Genomic DNA, 22,478 nt, shown 5'->3' with positions numbered 1-22,478 from the left:
ACAAACAATTAGCTGATTTACTTGCACTTTTTTAGGCCAAGAGTGCACTACAGACACTTCATTACGTAAATATAGCACCACTGATTGAATAAGCTACTTTTTTTCATCTTAAATATATAAAAAATCTCATTTTACTATTTGCTTTTTACAAATGCTACCGGACTCTCTGGACTCAAATTAGTACTGTTAATAATTAGATTCCTCTGAACTATGATTCACATAAGCAGGAAAGCTCCTACAATAATAATTGTAGTTTTGATAAGACCTGGCTACCATTGTAACTAACAAAGACTTGCAATGCAAGCTTTGGCACAGAAAAAAAAAAACAAAAATTGCGATGGCTCAACCTTAACTACCGCATACATTCCTATATCTGAGGCGCAGTTTCCTTTGCTTATTATTCCTGGGTCCTGCCATTTAAAGAAAAACATAGATTTATTTTCAATTAATTCTCTATAAAGAATTCAGATAATTAATTTCTAAAGAAAAAGTTAAAACCCAGAAGAAAGAAACATTAAGTGCTTTTCTCACAAATTATGAATAATAGTTTTAGATAATCATAAATGGGTTTCACAAAAAAAAATGAAAATGCAAACATTACAGTGAAATAGAATAGCACAGGGACAATTGGGGCATGTGGCTGTTGTCCTCAATTTCCGTTAAAAAGTCCGAACTTGATATCTCAAGTGCTCTATCACAAAAAGTTGCTGGGGGAAAATCAAATAGTTCACATTCGACACTAGGGCAATATGAGAAGACCAAGTGTAATTGTCATAATCGATGAATCATAATGGTGTATTATGGAGTAGGGGGTGAAATTGTGATCTTACCAACCGTACCCTTGATGAGAGGAGACCATGAAACTATAGCTTAAGCCTGGATTTAGCATGAATATGTAATTACATTATTCTGATTCAGAGTAACGTGAAAAAAGTAATAAAAGAGGACCATCACATATCATACGCCACAGAAAGCAACTAGAAAAGTTTAATAACCTTCATTTAGTCCACGGAGCATAAAGTGGATTGTCTTTTTGTAACGAGAATGCTTCAACATTACTACTCTTCATTGACAGTACTTCTTAACGAATTGATTTCTTGGGCCACGATATCTTATACAATGATTAACCTCTTGTTATCTCTATAAAAAACCATTTCCCCCATCGTTAATTTCCACAGCTAACAGCTAAAAATCATCAAAGTACTCAAATTGGCATGGCTACCATGGTTGCTTTCTTGAACTTGATCATCATACTTTCAGTAGTCTCTACCGGAAAGTCACTGAGCTTAAACTACTATGAAAATACATGCCCTAAAGTGGAGTGCATTGTTGCCAAGGCAGTGAAGGATGCCACTGCTAAGGACAAAACTGTTCCAGCAGCACTTCTTCGAATGCACTTCCATGATTGTTTCATTAGGGTAACAGAATTTTGACTCTCTCCTTTCCTCTTGACTGTCTGTTTCGGCTTCATTTGATGTGTCATTAAGCAAATCATTTTTTCTTATTTGTTCCCCTGTTTTCTTGAAGGGGTGTGATGCCTCCGTGCTGCTAAATTCAAAAGGAAACAGCAAAGCAGAAAAAGATGGGCCACCAAACGTTTCTTTGCATGCATTCTATGTCATTGATGCAGCAAAGAAAGCACTAGAAGCTGCATGCCCTGGTGTCGTCTCTTGTGCTGATATCCTATCTCTAGCAGCAAGGGACGCAGTTTTTCTGGTAAGTAATCTACTTAAAGTACCAAATTTCTCATCATTTAAATTCTAAACAACTGTTATGTCTTTGAGAATTGATAAATGCAGCTATGGTAACTTGTATTTGCAAGTCTTGACTAATGATATAAATATATTCTACAGTCTGGAGGACCTACATGGGATGTTCCTAAAGGAAGAAAGGATGGAAGAACATCTAAGGCCAGTGAAACCATACAGTTACCAGCTCCAACCTTCAACTTATCACAATTGCGGCAGAGCTTCTCTCGAAGAGGACTGTCTGGGGAAGACTTGGTAGCTCTGTCAGGCAAGTCATCCCTAAAGTCAAAACTACCAAAACTTAACATTTTTCATTTATTCCAATTTATATCTAAATAGAGTTTAGATTAAAATATCTTTTAACTCGTGTAGGGGGGCATACTTTGGGTTTCTCTCATTGCTCATCTTTCAAGAGCAGACTTCACAGCTTTAATGCTACACATGATGTTGATCCTTCATTAAATCCGTCATTTGTAGAAAAACTGAAATCAATTTGTCCACTAAAAAATCAGGCAAAAAATGCAGGCACCACTATGGATCCTTCTTCAGTAACTTTCGACAATACATATTACAGGTTGATCCTCCAACATAAAGGCTTGTTTTCTTCTGATCAAGCTTTGCTCGATAACCCAGATACCAAGAATCTGGTTACGAAGTTTGCCACCTCACAAAAGGCATTTTATCAGGCTTTCGCAAAGTCCATGATCAAAATGAGTAACATCAACGGGGGCCAAGAGGTTAGGAAGGACTGCAGAGTGATCAATTAAAAAATTAAATCAATTTGATAGTTGATGTTCCATACAAGTTATTCAGTACGAAGTTGGTGGAAAAAAGTTCCCAGAAGGGCAAGAATATTGCATCTTTTTCCTCCACAAAAAAGAAATTGGTATGTTTATCTCAAGTTAATAAAATATTAAGCATGTCTTGGGAAATTAATTTAGTAGTTATAAATATCAGTTTGGTAGTCTTGAGTAATGAGTCAAGCAAGGTTCAGCTCGGACAAATGAAAGTATCCCAGCTTAATCAAAGGATGAGAGTCAAGGTAACGATTAAGAACTCAACTTTTGTGAGAATCGAGCCAAACAAACTTAACTCACAAACGACTATGATTTGGAAATTGGCAGATATGATTTTCTTCTATAATAATAATGCTACGAAGTCTTATCATTAATATATCCAATGCAGCCTCAAAGAACATTATTGGCGCATATGGTAATTTTAGGCATAGTTCATGTCTGAGCGTTCACTTTCCCATTTTCCTCCCAAAACTGTTATCGGTTCGAAGATGTTGTTTCTGATATATAGGATGAAATGTTGCGAAGAATGTGACTACCTTCATTGCAAAAGAAATTTTTCTTAAATTATCAACTCAACAATTATATGTGGTTTTCAGGCTCTAGCCACTTAACAGCACTGCAAATACCAACCTGTAAACATCCTTTTACAAATGAGTAACAAAACACCAAGTGATCTTAGAGGAAAATTAAACTAAATATACCTCAAAAACATGTTGAACTAAATAACACTAAAGTTTTCATCAACAATTGCCATCCCAGTTCCCCATCCACAAAGATTGTTGCCTTATACCATTTCTCAAGATTAAGGAACCACAAAATAAAAAGAAATAGTTTTTTCTTCACCTAATGTATAGCAGAGAAGTATGATTTCCATTTTAGGAGGCATTTCTGTAGCGTGATCATGTCCTAAACAGTTTCTTGATCCTATAGATATGAGATGCAAGAAAGCAACAAGAATTTGTATAACAACAGCCGCCCGACCAAAAAAACTGCTAAATTTTTTCACAGTTTTGAGCTACCTCAAGCATTATCTTTTGAGATAGGAGCTATCTCTGCCAATTGAATGTTACCACTTAGTAGTGATGCTTTATCAGATGGAAGAAAGGAAAACCCGTCAAGAAGTTTCAAACACTTTAAGCCCCATTTTCCCATCAAAAACTCAATAAGGTGATGCCCACTGCAAATAATTAATTAGCTAAATTAAATATTCTGCTTGTGAAGTAACAACGAAATTTCCTCACTAGCTCAGAGGATCATATAGACTGAAAGGTACCTTCGATTATGGTATGACGTTATAAAAATCGACCCCGGAGAATTTCGGAGAAAGAATGTCACAGTAGCAAAGAGGTCATCAAAGGCTAAATAATGAGCAAAAAACAGACATTAGTCCAATTCACAGAGGAAGGTGACCCATAAGGTAATAAGTAATGCACTCCTTTTTCATCTCACCATTTGAATCGTACAACACATCGGCCCCTAGAATAAGTGTGGGTTGTAAACTGAATAAGGGTGCATCCCAAACACCCCATGTCAATCCTAACACCTACAAATAGAAGCCAAAACATTCAGAAAACATAAATAATTAACAATATAATAAAATTTCTACTTCATGAACATCCACAAATAAGCATTAAGCTTCCACTCGTTCACCAACTTTTGGAAATTCCATGTCACACACAGACTTCCATAATATTTTACTGAAACATTAACACATTCAACAACGCACATTTTCACCACAGGCTTCGTTATTTGGAATATGTTGAAACAATCACTGTAATGATAGCTTACATTGCACTCAAGCTTGTTCAACTCACAAACTCTTCTCATGTTGTCAAGCACCTGCAAGTCCAAAACATAACATGATGCAGTCAACGAATAGTTTATCTACTAAATTTCGGGATCCGGCCAACAGTTTAACCATTTGCTTATAATAATCATATAACAATACTGTTGATGAAGAACAGAGTCATGTTGGCAATTACTTTATTTATTTTAAAGATCACATATATCCTCAAATGAAGGACAATTTATTCAAACTGGATAAGAATCCAACGAACAACAAAGTTCTTCTTCCAAGTTTTATCAACATCGCATCTGCATATCCAACCAGACTCAAAGTCAAACACTTTTAATCGACTGGGCTTTAGACCCGTACTTTCAACTTGAAAAATTTAATCCTTACATTAGAAATACGAGACTTTAGTTCATTCATTTGCATGCTTAAACTAAACTTAAACATTCAGTGGCATTTTTTTTATCATTAAAAAGTTAAAAAAATGACCAAATTCCCATATTTTCCCAAGTTAAAGAGATTAAATTCATTGATTTGAAACTCTAGGATTCAAAATCAATATTTACCAGAAGTAAAGGGAACAAAAATACGTTTCTTTTTCGAGAACAATAACTGGACAGCATTGATGTAACACCTCTAATCTGGTGGAGTTATCGGTAAGAGTGACACGAGCACCGAGTTTTGCAGCAACCAAGCCAGGCAAGGAAGTTCCAGCACCCAGCTGCATGAATATAATAAGAAAAAACGATGATAAAGGACAAATTATCACGAATTTTTGTTATAATAAGACGTACCTCAACAACGGTGGCTCCTGAAAACCGATGCTTCTGCTGCCACACGTACTCGGCAAGAACTACACTGCAGGGCCAGACGAATAGGCCATAATCTTCCTTCATGTTCTGCGTTGAAGCCACGGAAATAACAGAAGAAGAGTAATCGTTAGTTGGTTGGGAAATTCGGGTCTGCCTAGAGATGTTGGGAAGTGAAGAACCTCGATGATGGAGATGGAGAAGCTTGGAGTTTCAGAATCGTCGCCGAAACAGTGGCGCGAAACGGTGGTCATGGTCGGAGTGTCGTCGCACTCTTCATCGTCCCAATCTTTCTCTTCCATGTCCGAAAAGGAGTTAGCTTGAAACCTCCAAATTTCAGGGGGGAATTTGGGGCTTCCAAACCTGTCTTACGTAAATGTGATGTTTATTTAGGTCAAATATTCACAAAAGTAAAAGAAAATCGAAAGCATAGATTATAAATAAACAACAAAAATCTTTAATTAAATTTTAAATATTTCGAAAGTATTAATGGACTCTTTACTCTCTTTTTTATTTACTCGAAAGTTTAATATTTTTTTAAATGAGGTATGTATCATTTAAATAATTTATTCAAAAGCTTTATATATTTTAAATGAGCATATGTAGTTTAAATTTTTTAATTAATTTAGTGATGTGAATGATATTTTGTTACATTACTTCCTTTTATTTAGTTATCAATGTAACATTTCAAAAATACAATGTAAAATCATATAATAGAAAGATCACATATAATAATATTACAGCTCAGTTTATACAAAAGATAGGACGTACGGTTATGACCGAACAGTCTTACAAAAATAGCAGAGAGTTAAACTGTACAAATAACTACAAATATAGAACGAACGACTTATAATCCTTCCTATGCTGAACAGTCAAATCAAAAGATAAAGTAAATGAATGATCGAACGCTCCTACAAAAGAGTAGGCCAATAACTGACCAAGCGTCCTAAGTTTCGACCTTCACGTCCGTCTCTTCCAATGCTTTTTCCAGCAATCTCTTCTCCTTCTGCTCCCACCCACAGGGTGATCATCGCAATGACAAGGACGAACGAACGGGAATACATGACATGACAGGAAATAGGGTAAGCTTATGTAATTTAATTCAAACATCAATATATATTTCACACAAGTCTAATAACAACCATCATTTACAAAAATCATACTTTTCCCAACCATAATCATATAACAATGCATGCAAAGAATGTTCTTTTTACTCTGATTGTCCTGACTGTATGAATTCTGTGTAGCTACTACGTTCGTGCACTCGTGGAAAGGTAATCTGGAAAACCATCAGAATTACCATAGATGGAAACCCAAGTCTACACGTAAGTTTAGTCTGATAGCTGGAACCCCAAGCTATACGCAACCAGGCCTCCTGCTATTCTCACCGCATGCGCCACCATTCTCTACTTGAGACTCGGTGACCATTAGAATGTTAGGATGAACGACAGCTTAGTCTGACCACATTCATACTTTACCATTCCAATATCAAATCATGAGATATTCCTCCCCGGAACACTCTTTCATAACCAAAGTCATTTCATCCATATCATATTCCATCATCTTTCATTATTAAAACCTCAACTGAACCAATTTGAATAAAGATCCCGTAGGATACCAAATACCGAACGTTAGTTTTTTAATCCAGAACAAGATCGAACACTTGAAGTGAGACCGAGATGTCTCCAACTCAAAACAGATCAAATCGAGAGAGTTACTCACTTATTGTGAAAGGGACCGAATACAATAATAGTTCTCGGAGGCTAATACAATCGAACGTTATTTACCAAGTGAGCTAATTTAATGAACTGACTCTTGATAGTTCAAACCGAACACCGTAAAGCCTAGGCCGAGTACTAACACTCTAGGCCGAACACCATTAGAAACTGATATTGTAGGACATCAAATAATAATAACGGACGTAATTATATGAAGAAACCGAACGATATAAATACTTAGCTTTATTAATGAGTTTAACATCAAGGAGAAGAGTGCTAGTTGAAGACCGAGCACTGTAGAGACCGAACGCTATTGAGTTTGGCCGAATGCTCTTATTTTAAAAATCATATTACTGAATTAAGGTCGAGCGCTTGGTTTAAGATCAAACACCACTTAGTGCGAGTACTTGGTGTAAGACCAAACACTACTTAGTACGAGCGCTTGGTATAAGACCGAGCACTACTTAGTACGAGCGCTTAGTGTAAGACCGAGCACTACTTAGTACGAGCACTTGGAGTAAGACCGAGCACTACTAAACTTATAGAATAAATGCTTAATACATATAAGATATCATTTAACTAGTGTTCAAGATCGAACGAAATATACAAATGCATATAGATATACTGAAGTTTATAACCAAATACCAAGGAACGACTACCCTTGGTCGAACACTCATGTACGAATATTACAAAACGAAGACGCTCGTCCTCAACTAGAATTCTCTCCAAATGAAAGAATACAGTTCCAACCGAGTCCACAAGAAAACCGAACACTATATCAAACGAGCGTTGGTCTAATACCAAACACTTGTGAAGAACGAACGCTACTGAAATGAACGCTTGTATAATTGAATGGTCAATACTGACTCTCGACAACATCCCTACCCATTTCATGTTTTTCATTAATCATCAATACTTTTAAACAACATGCCATATTTCATCATCAACCAAATCATCAAACACAATCTCATTCCAGTTTCTCATCTCTTATATTCATATACTCATACAGTCAACAATGCATTAACAACCATTTTTCATATTCATTCAGCAATCAACGAACATGCATCCATTCAAAGCAAGAAACTAAATCAAATTATATAAGATTCCCTTACCTCTAAGCGTAACCGAACGTTCACAAATGCAGCATATGGTTCGCATCTACTAGAGACCTTAGCGTTCTACAGTCACGCCTTAAGAAACTAAATCAAACACAAGACCAGAAATACTCAGAATGAGTGGATCAACTCATGCAACCAAAAATTTGGGTTTGCATGGGACAAAAAACACACGGCTGAGGGAGATATGAACTTACCAACTTGGAATCAAAAACTGATCGGTTCAAACGAACGCCCTCGACACCGGGAGTACTCAAGTGTGGTTTGTTTGATGATCGGAGGAAGAAAAAAATAAGATTTTGTAGAGGGAGGATGAAGAAATCTTAGAGAGAAGGAGGAGAAAATGAAAGTTCAGAACTTTGGGAAAGAAGGGTCCATGCAGAAGTGGTGTGAACTTTTGAAAACCCAGAATTTTACTCCTACCGTCATTAGCGAACGGCCAACCTCCTGCTGCCACCTGTTTTCCACCCTCTGATTTCCAGTTCTCTTCCTTGACATTTGGCTTCCACTCAAATGGGATTTTTAGTGGATTTTAAATGGGTTGACATATTACATATGAGATTTATGATAAAACAATGATTAATGTAAAGAAAAACATTATAGTGATTTTTGTCGTTTTAATTATAAAATTTCACATCTTATATAAAAGAAACAAAATAAGTGATAGATGATAATAATTACATCACTCAATTAAAAAAATTAAAGTTCCAAGTATTCAATTGAAAATCATAAAAGTTTTAAGAAGTACTCAGTAAATAAATAAATAAGAAAAAACAATAGAAACTCAATTTAAAATACTTAAATTTATAAAGAATTGTTAAGCCTAAAAAAACAGTGCTAATGGTTTATTACAACTACAAAAATACACTGTAGGTAGATGAGAGATGAACTCAATAACCTAATTGAAGTAAAATGTGACATTTTTCTCTTGTATTTTCTTTATTTTTTAACATTACTAAAATGTGATATTTTTATCATAAGAACTAAACATATAAACACATGAGTAAAATAATTATTTTCTCTAATCATAGTAAAAATAGAGAGTATGTAATTACATATAATGGAACTTGTCAAATAAGGTTTGTTGGATGTGAATCCATATTTTTAGAAGTTGATAGATTCTTAGTAAAAATATATCATAAACAAAAAAAGTAGTTGATAAGTAAATATTAACTATTGAATCAAATTTATGGAGTTAGATTAAACTTAAATTTTATTATCTTTTAATATAATAATCCTAGAAATTCCTATATACATTATTTTAAATTTTTAAAATTTATGTATAAATTAACTGATAAGAAAATAATTTTATTTTTTCATATGTTTCTGGAGAAGTTTCTCCAAACAGTTAATTCAAACTAAAAGAAAAAAAAATAATTTACTTAAAAAATTAAGGGATCAGATAAAATTAGAGGAAAAATTGAATTTATTAATATTCTGATAAGATTATATAAAAAATAAGTTAAATATGTTTTTGAGTTTTTTAATTTTTAGTGAAAATTAGAATTATTTTTTTCTAAACTTTAGCCTAATTTAATAAAATTTTGATTAAAACGATTATATTTACTTATTAAATTGTTGGCTAAATTAGATTAAAATTTTGAAAATGAATTAGTTTTAATTTTCACTAAACGAGGAAAACATATTTAACGTAATAAAAAATAAATCATAATATTGGAGGCTATTAGGCTTAAATATTTTTTCTAAAAAAGTATAATTTATTTTTGCGCCAGTCCATTGGGCTGCCTGAAGCAATTGGACAATAGAAAAAAAAAAAAAAACTTACCTCTATTTTGCACTGGCCAGATCGAATTCCTTTTAAAAGAACAAAAACAAGGGAGTTGCTCTCTCCACCACCACCAACCACTCTCTGCACCTCTCCATACCTAATTTGTCCTTCTATAAACGGATGTCAATATCCGTTTCACCTTCAACGGATGTGCCACATCCGTTTAATAAATTTTTAAAAATTATTTTATTTATTATTTAAATAATAATATATACATTATATTAATAATAATTATTTTATTAAATAAAATAAAATTAATTTATAAATAATTAAATAATAATTTTTAAAAAATTAAATAATATTTATATATTAATTTAAAATATAAAAAATTAAAAAAAAAAACAAAAAAAAGACAACGGACGGATGTGGCAACATCCGTTTTAATATATTTATAACAAATTTTTTAATTATTATTTAAATAATAATACATAAATTAAATTTAATAATAATTATTTTATTAAAATAAAATAAAATTAATTTATAAATAATTAAGTAATAATTTTAAAATAATTAAATAATATTTATACATTAATTTAAAATAAAAAAATAAAAAAAACTAAAAACCAAAAAAAAAATGTAACGGATGTCACACACATCCGTTTTAATATATTTATAACAAATTTTTTAATTATTATTTAAATAATAATACATAAATTAAAATTAATAATAATTATTTTATTAAATAAAATAAAATTAATTTATAAATAATTAAGTAATAATTTAAAAAGAATTAAATAATATTTATATATTAATTTAAAATACAATAAATTGAAAAAGTAAAAATTAAAAAAAAAAAAAACTCAACGGATGTGGCACATCCGTTGAAGAATTTTTTCTTTAACGGATGTTGACATCCGTTGAAGAAAAGAAGTGGGGTGTAGGATATTTTAAAATATAAAGGATAGTTTTGGAATTTTAGAAAAATGTGGTGGTACAGAGAGCAAAGTGGGGTGGTGTAGGGAGCAACACCCCAAAAACAAAGTTGAGAAGAAAAAAAATGCATCAAGGGAACTTCTTGTAAAAATATTATTTTTGAAAGGATAATTACAACAGGAGTATAATTGGATTTTTAAAAATAGGAGAGTGTAGGAAGAAAATATGGGGTGCTAGAAGAAGTTTTCATCTATCTAACACTGTCGCTTGTTAATTAAGTGGTTTGTTTTATATGTTTTATTAAATTCTGGTCCATCATTCTGTGAGAGTGTTTCTAACATTGATTTTAGATTCAAATTTGACTGAACTCGTTTTTGTCATGAAGTTTTGGATTCAAGATTTATACATGAAAAATAAAATTAGAAATTACAGGAGAGATCAACCAAATTGTAGATAGAAATAATTCTTAAATAAAGATTACCTATGATTTCTGATTTATTAAGAAAATATACACACGATTTATTCATAGTAAAATAAAATACGGAATCTATTTGTTAAATTTTATGTCTTTTTAAATACAATTAAATGACGTGGACTTTAAAATAATTTTGAACCATTTTAACACTTCATAAAAATAAATACTCGTGTCTCACACGTACTTTACTCATTCTCCTTGCTATTGAAGTAGCCTTATGGAAAGCGGATGTTGAGTATTTTAAAGATCGGCAATTTCGTTTGAAGCAATTTCCTAAAAATCATTGACACATGAAGATTTTAGCGACGGATAATGTTGTTATTTTGACATTCAAATTTTTTTACATTTAATATTATTCTTCATTATTTTTCACTTTCTCTTTTTTTTTTTACAAATACAACCAATTATTTTTTATCATCATTTCACCTTTACAGTATGAAAAACTTATCAAATAATGTCAAATTATTATTTTTTTCTTTTAGTGACACATTCGCAAGGTGGTTTTGTTAGGTTAGTGTGCCCATATTTCAGTCTATAAAGTTAACAGTTTTTTTGGTGTTTTCATAGGACCACGTTGTGTCATAAATACTTCAAAAGTCATAGCAAAGTAAAATAAAACACAAAAGTCACGTTGAAAACACGTGTAAATTTACTACGATCTCCTTAAAAAAAATCATTCACTTTTTATACAATGACCAATGACCACGAAAAACAAAAAAAAAAAGTTAATTATACTTGCATAACATGACAAAGAATGATGACAAGTTACCAGTTAATTATGTTCGTAGAATGAATTAAAATAAAAAAAATGAATTATTTAATTTAGTTGCACGTTACTGGGAAATTATGAGTGCAGTACCATGTTATTAGGCTTAGCTTTTTCTTCGGACTAAAGCTACGTGGAAAATGCGAACACCTTTTTCTGGCCCAAGGAAAACCCATAGTTGAAAAAAAGTAACAATATTAGCTGTGTGATTAATTAATTGATTTAATGGTTATGCAAGCAAGTGGTAGCTGTGATACTAATTTTTTTTAATTAAGGCGCGCAGCTCTAATTGGGTTTGTGACAGAAAAAGACGCAGAGAGAGTGGGAAATTTAACGGCAGTCACAGTAACTGAGCTAGGACGCCAAAAGCGAAAGTCGTAACGGAAAGAGAATGGAAATAACGCGGGGGCATTTCCGTAATCTCGCGCGCTGCAGAAGAAGAAAACCTGGCATCCTAAGCGTTGCGCAACAATCTTTCGTCTGAAACGCATTCTTTTCTTCCACGCACACAAAACGAACCAAAGTTCTTCTACCTTGCGATCAGATCGCACGATTTTTGGAACCCTAATCTACTGCATTTCGTTCTGGACGTTCGTGTAAATCGCAGCCAACACTCTCCGTCAATCGAATCCTCTTCGTCACGTCGATCAACTTCTCCACTGAGATATTAACCCTAAACGTTTTTTTATGGCTATGACCGGTAACCATTCCCCTAGCCATTCCTCCGATAACCACCAATCGCGCCGCACCGGGCGCCTGAGTGCTTCTTCGCCGTGGAGCCAAGTTGTGCGCGGTGAATCGGAGCCTGTTGCGGTGCCTCCGTCGTCATCTCCCGCCGCGCCGTATCAGGTGACGGAGGCTTTCCATTCCACTGTCTCGGAGGCGGACGATTTTAGCTCCGCCGCGGAGAGTTCAGACAATGGCGGCGCAGCAAAGAGGCCTGTTTGGAACAAGCCTTCTACTAATGGCGCGGCGGCTTCCGAGGCTCAGCCGGTGATTGACGCGCTTTCGTGGCCGTCGTTGTCGGTGTCAACAAGAGCTGCAATGAAATCGGAATCGGCGAAGGGTTTGTTGGATGGATCTTCTGTGCCACAGTTGCAGGTTTTGTTCTTACGCCATTCAATCTATTGTTTCTGTTATTTTAATAATCATTTTAATGATTAAAAAATTGCTGCTATTTTTAGTGTTCCATACAGTTGGAGCTAGTTTTTCTGTAGCGTTATTGAGTTGATTTTTCGTGTGTTCTGATGGTGTTAAGTTGTTTGATTACACTAATATACAGAGGTAGTTTTGTGGTACAATTTGGAAAATGCATGTATGTGTGTGCCTGCTTGAAGTGTGTGGAAACCGGTACTGGATTAGTTTATGTGTATTAACAACTAGATGTACTGTGAATTTTGTTGGCTTATATCGTTAGTGTGTATGTGCATCGACATTGCTATTGTTAAGTGCTGATTGCAGGTTTTGGGAAGTGCGTCTTCTTCCTCCTCTCTACAGAGGGAAGTCAGTGATAATACAAGCACCGAGAGTACCAACAGCGTGGCGTCAACTCGGCAGAAATCAGTGAAAAATCACAGTTCAAATGCTTCTTCTAATGGTGGCCACCCACAACTGTCTGTGCCCCAGGCTTCGGTAGCTGCAACTGGGTCCCATAACTCCTCTCCAAAGGACCACACACAGAGAAGTGGATTTGTGTCCAATGATCATCAGCAGCAGCGTAATTCCTTTAGAAATCGTAATGGTGGCCCACATCAGCGCGGAGATGGTTCTCACCATCATAACTATGGGAACAGGCGCCAAGAATGGAATAATAATAGAAGTTTCGGCAGTAGAGATACCAATGTGCCTCCAAGAGTTGTTCCAAGATTTATACGGCCACCTCCGCCTCCTAACTCTACTCAGTTTTTTCATCCATCACCAATGCGGCCTTTTGGTGGCCATATTGGATTCCATGGTATGGTGTATTAATCTAATGGTGATTTCTTTCAACACAGAACATGCTCTGATGACTGTATTCATTTCCAGAACTGTCACCTCCGGTGGTGTTTGTTGCAGCTCCACCTCCACCCCCAGATTCACTGAGAAGTGTTCCCTTTGTGCCTCCCATGCCACATCATCCCATGTTCTTTACAGGTCCTGACCCTCAGTTGCAGAATAAGATAGTCACCCAGATTGACTACTATTTTAGGTACTGTTTTTACTTTGGTCTTTCGGTGTTTTGCTTTTGTTAGTTTGTTGTCTTTAATCGGATTCCGAAAGCTGACTGTAGTTGTACCACAACTTGTCTATCGCAGTAATGAGAATTTAATTAAAGATACGTTCTTGCGGCAGAACATGGATGACCAGGGCTGGGTTCCCATTAAATTAATTGCAGGCTTCAACAAAGTGAGTTATGAAGGAGAAATAGATAGATTGCTTTGTTGTTTCACTGACTCATAAAATATATGCTTTTGGAAAACGTATAATGATTAACCTACTTTAGTGTAGATGGATTAAATTCTATCTAATGACCACATGTCTTCTACTGGATTGAATGATTGGCATGTTTCTTGGCTATTATACGATCTTTCAATCCTGTAAAAGATAGCTGGAGTGCTCTCAATTTGATCAAGTTACGTCTTAGCTTAGTTGCCCATTCCATACATTCATGGGATGACAAATATTGGTAGCATGTACATGGTTTCACAGTTTGCACCATTTCTGTAGAAAGTATGTTCAACGACTAAGGAAAAACATGACTCTAAATCAAGTTTTTGCATTAAAATTATTGAAGTAACAATGTGTACATTGTAAGTGCTACGATTTTAGCACCCTACACTGTACTAGTTTGATTTTTCTGGTAATTCTTATAGTTTTGGGGATTCAAGTTTTGGTCTTTTATTTTTTTTTCAAGGCCAGTCCTACACTAATTTTTTCCCTTATGTAGTAATGATGTTCTGTTTAAGGGATATGTATCATGTTTTAATCAATTATGTTGTGTATTAAAAAATTAACTTGGAAAAAAAGAAGTCACTTTACGGAAATTTTTAAACATATGGATAGGATCTGTTTTAAAGGTTAAGCTAGGTTCTGGTTAAATAAATAAAAGCTTATTGTTGCTCAATTAGTTTACTAAAGCCTTATTCTCTCCGTAATCCAAGTCTTTTTTCTTAACCCTTTATATCATTTTTTTAACAGCCATTTATATCATGTGTTGACACATAAATTGTTTGCCTGTGTTGATTCTCAAATAAAAAGGATAGTGGAAATGAAAGCGTGAGTATGATAGTCAAATTGAAGTTATGCATAATACATCGAAAGAGTATTGATTTTTAAATCCAATAGAACAGAAAAGAGGTGAAAATTAAAATATTCAAACTTTTGTTCATCATTATTTTTCATCTTTAATGATATATGTCTAGTGGTGGGAAATGTATGTTGACTTGGAGACACTGTTACCTTACAATGGTTGTATTTTAATCGATATAATTACTTTCAATGTATATTTGGTCTAGAATTTTTTCCCGTTTGGCCAAAACTTGAAACATTTTATTCTTTGGTGTATGCAGATGTTGATCTCACTAAACATCTAGAATCTTAATTATGACTGACAGGTGAAATGGCAATGGGTAGTGAATGCGTGATTGTTTAGAGTATAATGACTTTTATTGTATAGTTTTCGAAGTTTGTATCGGTGACTAGTTTAGTGTTGAATATCAAATTAATTTCGTAATGCTTCAGTTCAAGTTATGCATTTATTTAAATCTCTTCTATTTGGATGTGCGTTGTGGCCTTATTTGTTACCAATGATGAATTTGTTTTTCCTCTCTGGTTTATGCATTTGACTTACAATATGCAGATTATGTTAGATGCTGTTTGAACTCCAATTTTAGTACTTTGTAATGGTCACTGTTTTAGTGTTGCAGTTCTTCAATTATCATACAAAATTTGTAATATTGTAGTTCTAGTGATGCATTGATTTAATTGTTTCTCCTACTTGAGTTGTAGCATTATTTCTTTATCCAATTACGGAATTAATTTGATAGTCACCACTCAATGATGAATATTTTCCCATAACGCTGAGTTATTTGTAGCATTAAGTTGTGGCATATTGTTTACCCAGTGATGAATATTTTTATCTGTCAGGTTATGTATTTGACTGACAATATCCAGATTATATTAGAGGCTGTTCGAAATTCATCTGCTGTTGAGGTGCAGGTATTTCTTTGAATATCGTCTCGAGATTTGAGTTTGAGTGTAGACATGATTTCATTGGTAGTATTTAGTAAAAAGTTATTTTTATTTTTTTGCTTTATTCTATCCTTTATTAAAGCTGTTTTAAAATTTCTCACTGTCATTTTATTATAGGGTGACAAAATAAGGAGACGAAATGATTGGAGGAGATGGCTCATGCCTCCTGTTCAGTTTTCTAATGTTCCAACCCCTGAAGAGTCGAATCCGGACATGCTGGCAGAACAAGTACACAATATTGCTTTGGAGACTAGTAACTATGATGGTCCAGGAGGAGTAGAGGTTCTACCTGATACTTCACAACATAGATCTACATTTGGGGATTTGAGTAGTCCATTGAAGCTCTCCATTGGTGAGGGTACTGGTCAAGTTGGAATTCAAGGTTCACATCACTCCATTCCAGCAAGAAATTAGAGTTTTAGATGTGCATTCGCACTTTGTGTGTTTTTGAAGAGCTCTTGTTAAGAGGGACACGTGAAGCAGGATTCTAAGAATGGTCTAAGTCTTTACTTATGGCACAATGGGAAATGATTGCTCGAGACATATTTAGGATAAATATGATTGAGAAACGGAAGAAAAATACATCGTATAAAACACAAAACGGTAACAGCTCCCTCTCCCCTCTCAGCAAAAGTACAGAAAAGACTTTTTCATTTTATTTAATGTTTATTTTTGTTTGTGGAGAGCTAGTTGCACGACTCTTGTGAATACTAAATTTCTTTATGGGTATAATGTTGTCACTCTTACGGGGGAAATATTTGCTTCAATATGGGGAATTTTTGTCTGTGTTCCCGACTGCCCCCTCAGCTGCTTTTTAAAATCTCTGGGGTCAGCTTTGCCACCACCACCAGTTTTGGGAGCATGTGTTTTATCAAGTTCACTCATGACACGGGTGTTGAATGTTTTTGATAGCTACCTGCCGCCGCTGATGGAAGAGCAAATATAGCTTTCTGCCGCTGGAGCTGCTACTACCACCACTTTAAAGTGTGATTGCTTCATGTCACTTGCCATAATATCTACCATTACATCATATCTGCTATGACATTGGTATTTATATTTTTTGTCTGTTAAAACTCGCGAAAATTCCGAACCCGCAAGTGGTCCCTGTGGGGTCATTTAAGACTTTAATTATACAGGTTACAGCTGTATAATATATTCCTGTTTAGATTTATGATATGAACTTGCATGGATTTCGAACTTTATTTGATCATTACCGTCACGCCGCCTCTTCATTTTCCCCCTCTTCATTGAGCAATTGACACGTCGATGTGGTTAAAAAAATCTACATTCCAATATATTCGACTCCAATTTTCATACTTTAGAGAAAACAGTTGCTGGCCAAGTAGAGGAACTGGAGAAAGCGATGAAGAGGATGAGGTGTTAAGAAGTATACTCATAAATTATGGGTAAAGTCATGAAGAACTGATTAATGTGTATGTCTATATGCATTAATTGAATTTTGCATTGTTTCAAACGTGTTTATATAGAGCAGATTTCGCCAGCATATTAACAGTTGAGAAATGTTAGATATTTAGCAATTTCATAGGATGTTTTGTATTAAAGAAAAAGAAAATGGATGATAAATTTGTCATGCGTGATACAATTGAGGGAAGTGGAGAAAAGAAAGGTTATGATATGTATTGCAAAATTGCTGCGAGAACAACTTTTTGAATTGACACGCTTGAAACTGAGCTGAAGGAAATATATTGGGTTAGGTTGGCGAATGAACATGGGTCTTAGGATGAGACGAAGCTCAACGGAGTGTTGCTCCCTCTACCACCTCCAGTAATTTTCTACACCTACCTAAAATTTTTTAATTACAAAACTACCTTTTTTTTTTACTTTAACATTTTTATTCTTTTTATGAAAATCCTAAATCTTTACCTCTTATTTTCACTCTCAGTCGTCCACCCTTCCAACTCTCACTTTTTCTCTTTCTTTCCAAATCTGTTTAACCCCACCCCCCAACTCAAACTCTCACTTTCTCTCTTTCTTTCCAGATCCGATTTTTCCAACTCATTCTTCATATCCGTTTCCACTTCTTTAATTTCATCTTCTCCATTTTGGTCCATTGATTGTGTGTTCGTAGTGCAGTGTTGGTGAGGTGGTGGTGTGGTGGTCGGTAGTGGTGCTTTGGTGATGCTTCATTTGTGGTGTGTCTATTGTACAGTTTGGTCTACGAGAAGTTGATTCAAATTAAATTTGGTAGTATTATTTTATTTGAATGGATTTGAATATATTTTGTGTGCTGCATGTTTGATTTTGTTTGGTCTCTGATAGCTATGTTTTCTGTGTCTTCAAAGGAAGAAGATAACCGCCCAAGCCTCAACGGATGTGACACATCTGTTCGATCTTGAACGGATGTTGATATTCGTCAATAGATATCCACATCCGTTCAAGGCCAAATGGATATGGGACATTCGTTGAGGTTTGAGTGTCTTTTTAGTAGTTTTTAGTTTATTAATGTATTGTATTTTAAATTAATATATAGATAGTATTTAAATTTAGTGTTTTTTTTAATTTGTTACGTAACTATAATCAAAATAATTTTATTTTTAATTTGTTTAGAGGAATTTCATTCAAGTGAAGAAGTAAACTGGAGGTACATTGATATAGCGGTGGGGACCATTAATGAAATGGTTGGTTATTGGATAAAAAAATAAAAATAAAAATTAAATTTTATTGAAGGGTAAAAAGGGGATGGAGAGGTGCAAGGATGTGGTGGTGGTGGGAGTAATTCTCAGCTCAACGGAAACAAGAGAAGGGTTGGAAAGTGAGTTGTGAAGTGCTGTCCTTGGGATTGGGACGTGAATAGGTGGATAAAAAGGAATTCAAAATTAATTAATTAAATTTATTAGAAAGGAGGCATACCTCTGTATCTACTTCATATATTTAGTATTAATTATATCTATATTTGTATTTTTTTTTTCTCCTATAGTTGATCTTTTGAGTCCCACGATTGGTTGAGGGAAGAACTATCGTAAGCTCTTGCCGGGAGCAGCAATATTGAATTGAAAAAAAAAGCATTTTAATTATAATATAATTCTATTAAGTTAAATTAATTAAATTTACACTAATTATTTTCACTCGTTTTTTTACATTGTCTTAAATCCATCTTCCAATATAAATAAGAAGGTTTAAACCCTTTAGTTGTTCTTATTTATATGAGGTTTTTCCATTGTGATCATCTTCTTATTATAATCCTCAATTGAGTCCTTAAAAGTGTTAATTTGAATCAATTGAGTTTCTATCGTTAAATTTACTTATCAGGATTAAGTTTGTGCACAAGTGGAAGGTTGATGTGTATATTTTTTAAGACGTGACATGGTGAGAGTTGAAACGTGGCATGGTGAGACCTGAAATTTGGTAAAATGTAATAATTTAATATTTATGTGGGTAAATGAAGAAAAATTATCTTCCCCAACAGCAGAACCCATTTTCAATGGAGAAAAATCCAGCTGGGTGCCTGAAGAGATTGGAGCAATTCCTGGCACCCATTTTAGATTGAAGAGGATTCTCAGAGGCCATGGAGTTCACCACATCAAAAGAGTCACCACATCAAAAGAGTCACCAAAAGCATTGTCAAAAGCACTGGAAGAACCATTTAACATTCAGATCAAACTGATCCGCCCATAAATTCTCTATCCTAAACAAATCCAACAACCCCATTTAACATTCAAATCAAAAACCCACATAATTGTTCTTCTTCAAGACATTCTCAACAAAAACAGTTAACTTTTTTCTTCTAATATGTATTTTAATCCACTCACATTGGTTCTAAATCTCCTACCATACCTATTATCCTTCTTTGTTTTAATTTTCTCTAACTAATGTTAATTTTAAAAGAAGATACCCTCTTTAACGTGAATCGATTGAAAAATTGGAACCAAAGGTAAACAAAAAATGATGCCTTAGAGTTGAAGGGGTTTGGATCCTTCCAAACAGATATGTATCAAGCTGTTGCTGCTGTTGCTTAGGAGATGAGGGGTTTGGATCCTTCCAAACAACATTCTGCTTCCATACTTCAATTTCAACAATCGCAAAATTTCTCAAACAGGACAGTAGCTTTTGTGCAGGCCCAGATGTCGCAGCAGCCATAACATCAGCAGATTTTTGGAAATAATCAAGAGAATCAACATTCACCACAATCTCAGCTGCAAACTCAGGCTTATTTTTAGCAAGCTATCTCTTCCTTGTGCCAACAGCAAAAATTTTTTAATTCGAATGGAACTCTGGGCCTACTATTGTTTCTCCCCTGCACAGTATCTTGGGTTCATTCTCGCCCCGTTCGACGCTGTCGTGGCCGACGACGTCATCATGGTGTCGCTTAGGGTCGGAGGAGTAGTGGTGTCGTACCACCTTGACGAGATTGCGATTGGCGCCTTCGGCGCCACCTTGGCTGGCGTTTTTGTTCCTCCTCTGCTGGCAATGGCGGTCCCGGTGGCCTCACAATAACGAATGTGGAGCCGTGGGTTACCACCGTAGACCACTAAACTCCTTTAACATTGAGGCGTGAGATGGTGGATGCGTGAAGAAGGTGGCGGTGCAGCAAAGGCGATAATGGCACGATGGCTTCACGGTTGCAGCGTAGTAAGGTGGTGACGGCGAGACTGAAGGTTTTGCAGCGGCTTTACGGCGGCGACCGCTTGGGTAATTAGGTTTCTGCGGTTGGAAAAGATGACTCTAACATAGTACGAGTGATGTGGCAAAAACTGGCCACGTCAATGTTCTAACATGTGGACAAACTTAACCCTGTTAAATAAATTTAACGGCAGAGGTTCCATTGATTCACATTAGTACTTTTAAAGACATAATTGGGAATTCTAATAAAAAAGAGAGCAAAATGGAAAAAACGCACATAAACAGAGACAACTAAAGGGTTTAAACCTAAATAAGAATTATTCATTTGTTTAGATATATGAATGAGGCTCACCCTTCCCCTTAACCTTACCCGGACGATTAATAGTAAAAAAAAAAAGGTTTTTCAAGACAATTAAAAAACATCAAGAAAAAGTAAAAATATTAAAGAATGAAAAAATCTTATATTAATGAAGACATGTAACAAATAATAACGTTAAATAAAATTTCAAATTCACAACACAAACAAAAACTAATAATATTTAAAAAAAACAAAAACATTAAACAATAATTATGCAATTTCTCAAGTTTGTCCAGTATAACATTTCTACCATTATTATTTTTCTAATATTTAAAATGTTATTATTAGTTAGATTTATAAAAAAAAATTAAAAAAAAGCCAAAAAATTTCCACTTATTACACTCAACTCAACGAGAACCAACAGAACTCAAAAGATACCTATAAATTGATGTAAGAAAATATTGCAGGGAGAAAAATCACTAGTGTTACTAAAGTATTCATAATATATTAAATAATGAACCAGTATTCATAGTTGTAGAAATATACATCGATTTATTCACATTATTTTACATTATTAATATATTAAATATTGTCTTATGAGTATAACTAAATAATGGTCCATATGATTAAGGTCTTGTTTACTTGAGTGGATTTGAAAATAAATTTTGTTGTTGTTTATTTGAGTGAATTTGGAGGTAAGTGAGAATGAATTTGGAAGTAAAGTTTGTAAGTAAAGTTTGTGAGAATTAATCTAGGATTTAATTGACGTGACAGATTAAAAAAATTTACTTCCAAATCCAATCTTATTTACCTTTAAATTCACTCAAATAATCAACAAAAAAATTTATTTTCAAATTCTCTCAAATCCCCTCAATTACTCTCCCTCAAATCCACTCAAGTGAACAAGGTCTGTTTATCAGTCATGTTACACTTTCATCCTACATCGATAGCAATTTCTTTCTTAATATCGAGTTTGAGAAATTTAGATATTTAATTATATTAAATAATTAAACAAGAAAAAGAATTAGAGACAAAAAAATAACTAGTAATAGTTTTTGTTATAAATAAAAAACTATAATTATCTGTGAATTAGAATGCAAATTACCAACTAATTAAGAGATTAACTATAATTATAATTTATTTAACAAATTTTTTAGTACAATAGCTTATTTTATTACTGAAAACATACCAATTCAACTATATCAGATTTATTATTTATATTTAAAAAATTTAGAAAGTATGATTAAATTTGATTTTTAAAAAAGTATTATAATTTAAATAAAATAAAAAAAGTTAAGTTAAATGTACAAGAAATAAATTTAAATTTAATTCAATTTTGGCTTAATAGCACTGATGGTCTCTTTTGTTTAAAATGGTCCTAGTTTTTTTTTGGTTCAAAGTTGTCCTTGAGAATGTAATTTATGTTCAATTTAGTCTTTTTTTGCAGACAATGTTTAAATCGTTAACGACGCATTGTCCAGTTGTCC

The 22,478-nt window shown here is 34.0% G+C and overlaps 3 protein-coding genes across 4 annotated transcripts; 2 read left to right on the top strand and 1 right to left on the bottom strand.

The window, feature by feature from the left end:
- Window positions 1–84: 84 nt before the first annotated feature.
- On the bottom strand, window positions 85–5,540 carry LOC124835731 (Putative methyltransferase family protein). 2 transcript variants are annotated; one of them, XM_088100651.1, is made up of 8 exons: window positions 5,329–5,540; window positions 5,132–5,236; window positions 4,972–5,058; window positions 4,334–4,384; window positions 3,995–4,088; window positions 3,819–3,903; window positions 3,565–3,722; window positions 85–410 (listed from the first exon to the last, which is right to left on the bottom strand). In XM_088100651.1, the coding sequence occupies exons 1-7, from the start codon at window positions 5,446–5,448 to the stop codon at window positions 3,566–3,568; spliced, it is 699 nt and encodes a 232-aa protein (XP_087956777.1). In that variant the 5' UTR covers window positions 5,449–5,540; the 3' UTR covers window positions 85–410; window position 3,565. The 2 variants fall into 2 exon arrangements, with proteins under 2 accessions (XP_087956777.1, XP_047166665.1); XM_047310709.2 differs by lacking the exon at window positions 85–410 and having other exon boundaries at window positions 3,305–3,722.
- Window positions 429–2,704, top strand: LOC124835730 (peroxidase 64-like). The gene is made up of 4 exons (XM_047310708.2): window positions 429–1,418; window positions 1,528–1,716; window positions 1,854–2,016; window positions 2,121–2,704. Exons 1-4 carry the CDS (start codon window positions 1,215–1,217, stop codon window positions 2,513–2,515), a joined length of 951 nt encoding a protein of 316 aa, XP_047166664.1. The 5' UTR covers window positions 429–1,214; the 3' UTR covers window positions 2,516–2,704.
- A 6,760-nt stretch (window positions 5,541–12,300) lies between the features above and the next one.
- On the top strand, window positions 12,301–17,314 carry LARP1C (winged-helix DNA-binding transcription factor family protein). Its single transcript, XM_047310716.2, has 6 exons — window positions 12,301–12,983; window positions 13,344–13,836; window positions 13,908–14,070; window positions 14,177–14,267; window positions 16,008–16,079; window positions 16,230–17,314. The coding sequence occupies exons 1-6, from the start codon at window positions 12,570–12,572 to the stop codon at window positions 16,524–16,526; spliced, it is 1,530 nt and encodes a 509-aa protein (XP_047166672.1). The 5' UTR covers window positions 12,301–12,569; the 3' UTR covers window positions 16,527–17,314.
- Window positions 17,315–22,478: the final 5,164 nt, after the last annotated feature.

The sequence above is a fragment of the Vigna umbellata genome, chromosome 10 (assembly GCF_029865625.1).
Source record: "Vigna umbellata cultivar VRB3 chromosome 10, Vumbellata_1.0, whole genome shotgun sequence".
Lineage (NCBI taxonomy): Eukaryota > Viridiplantae > Streptophyta > Magnoliopsida > Fabales > Fabaceae > Vigna > Vigna umbellata.
This window is presented reverse-complemented; position numbering and strand designations above follow the sequence as displayed.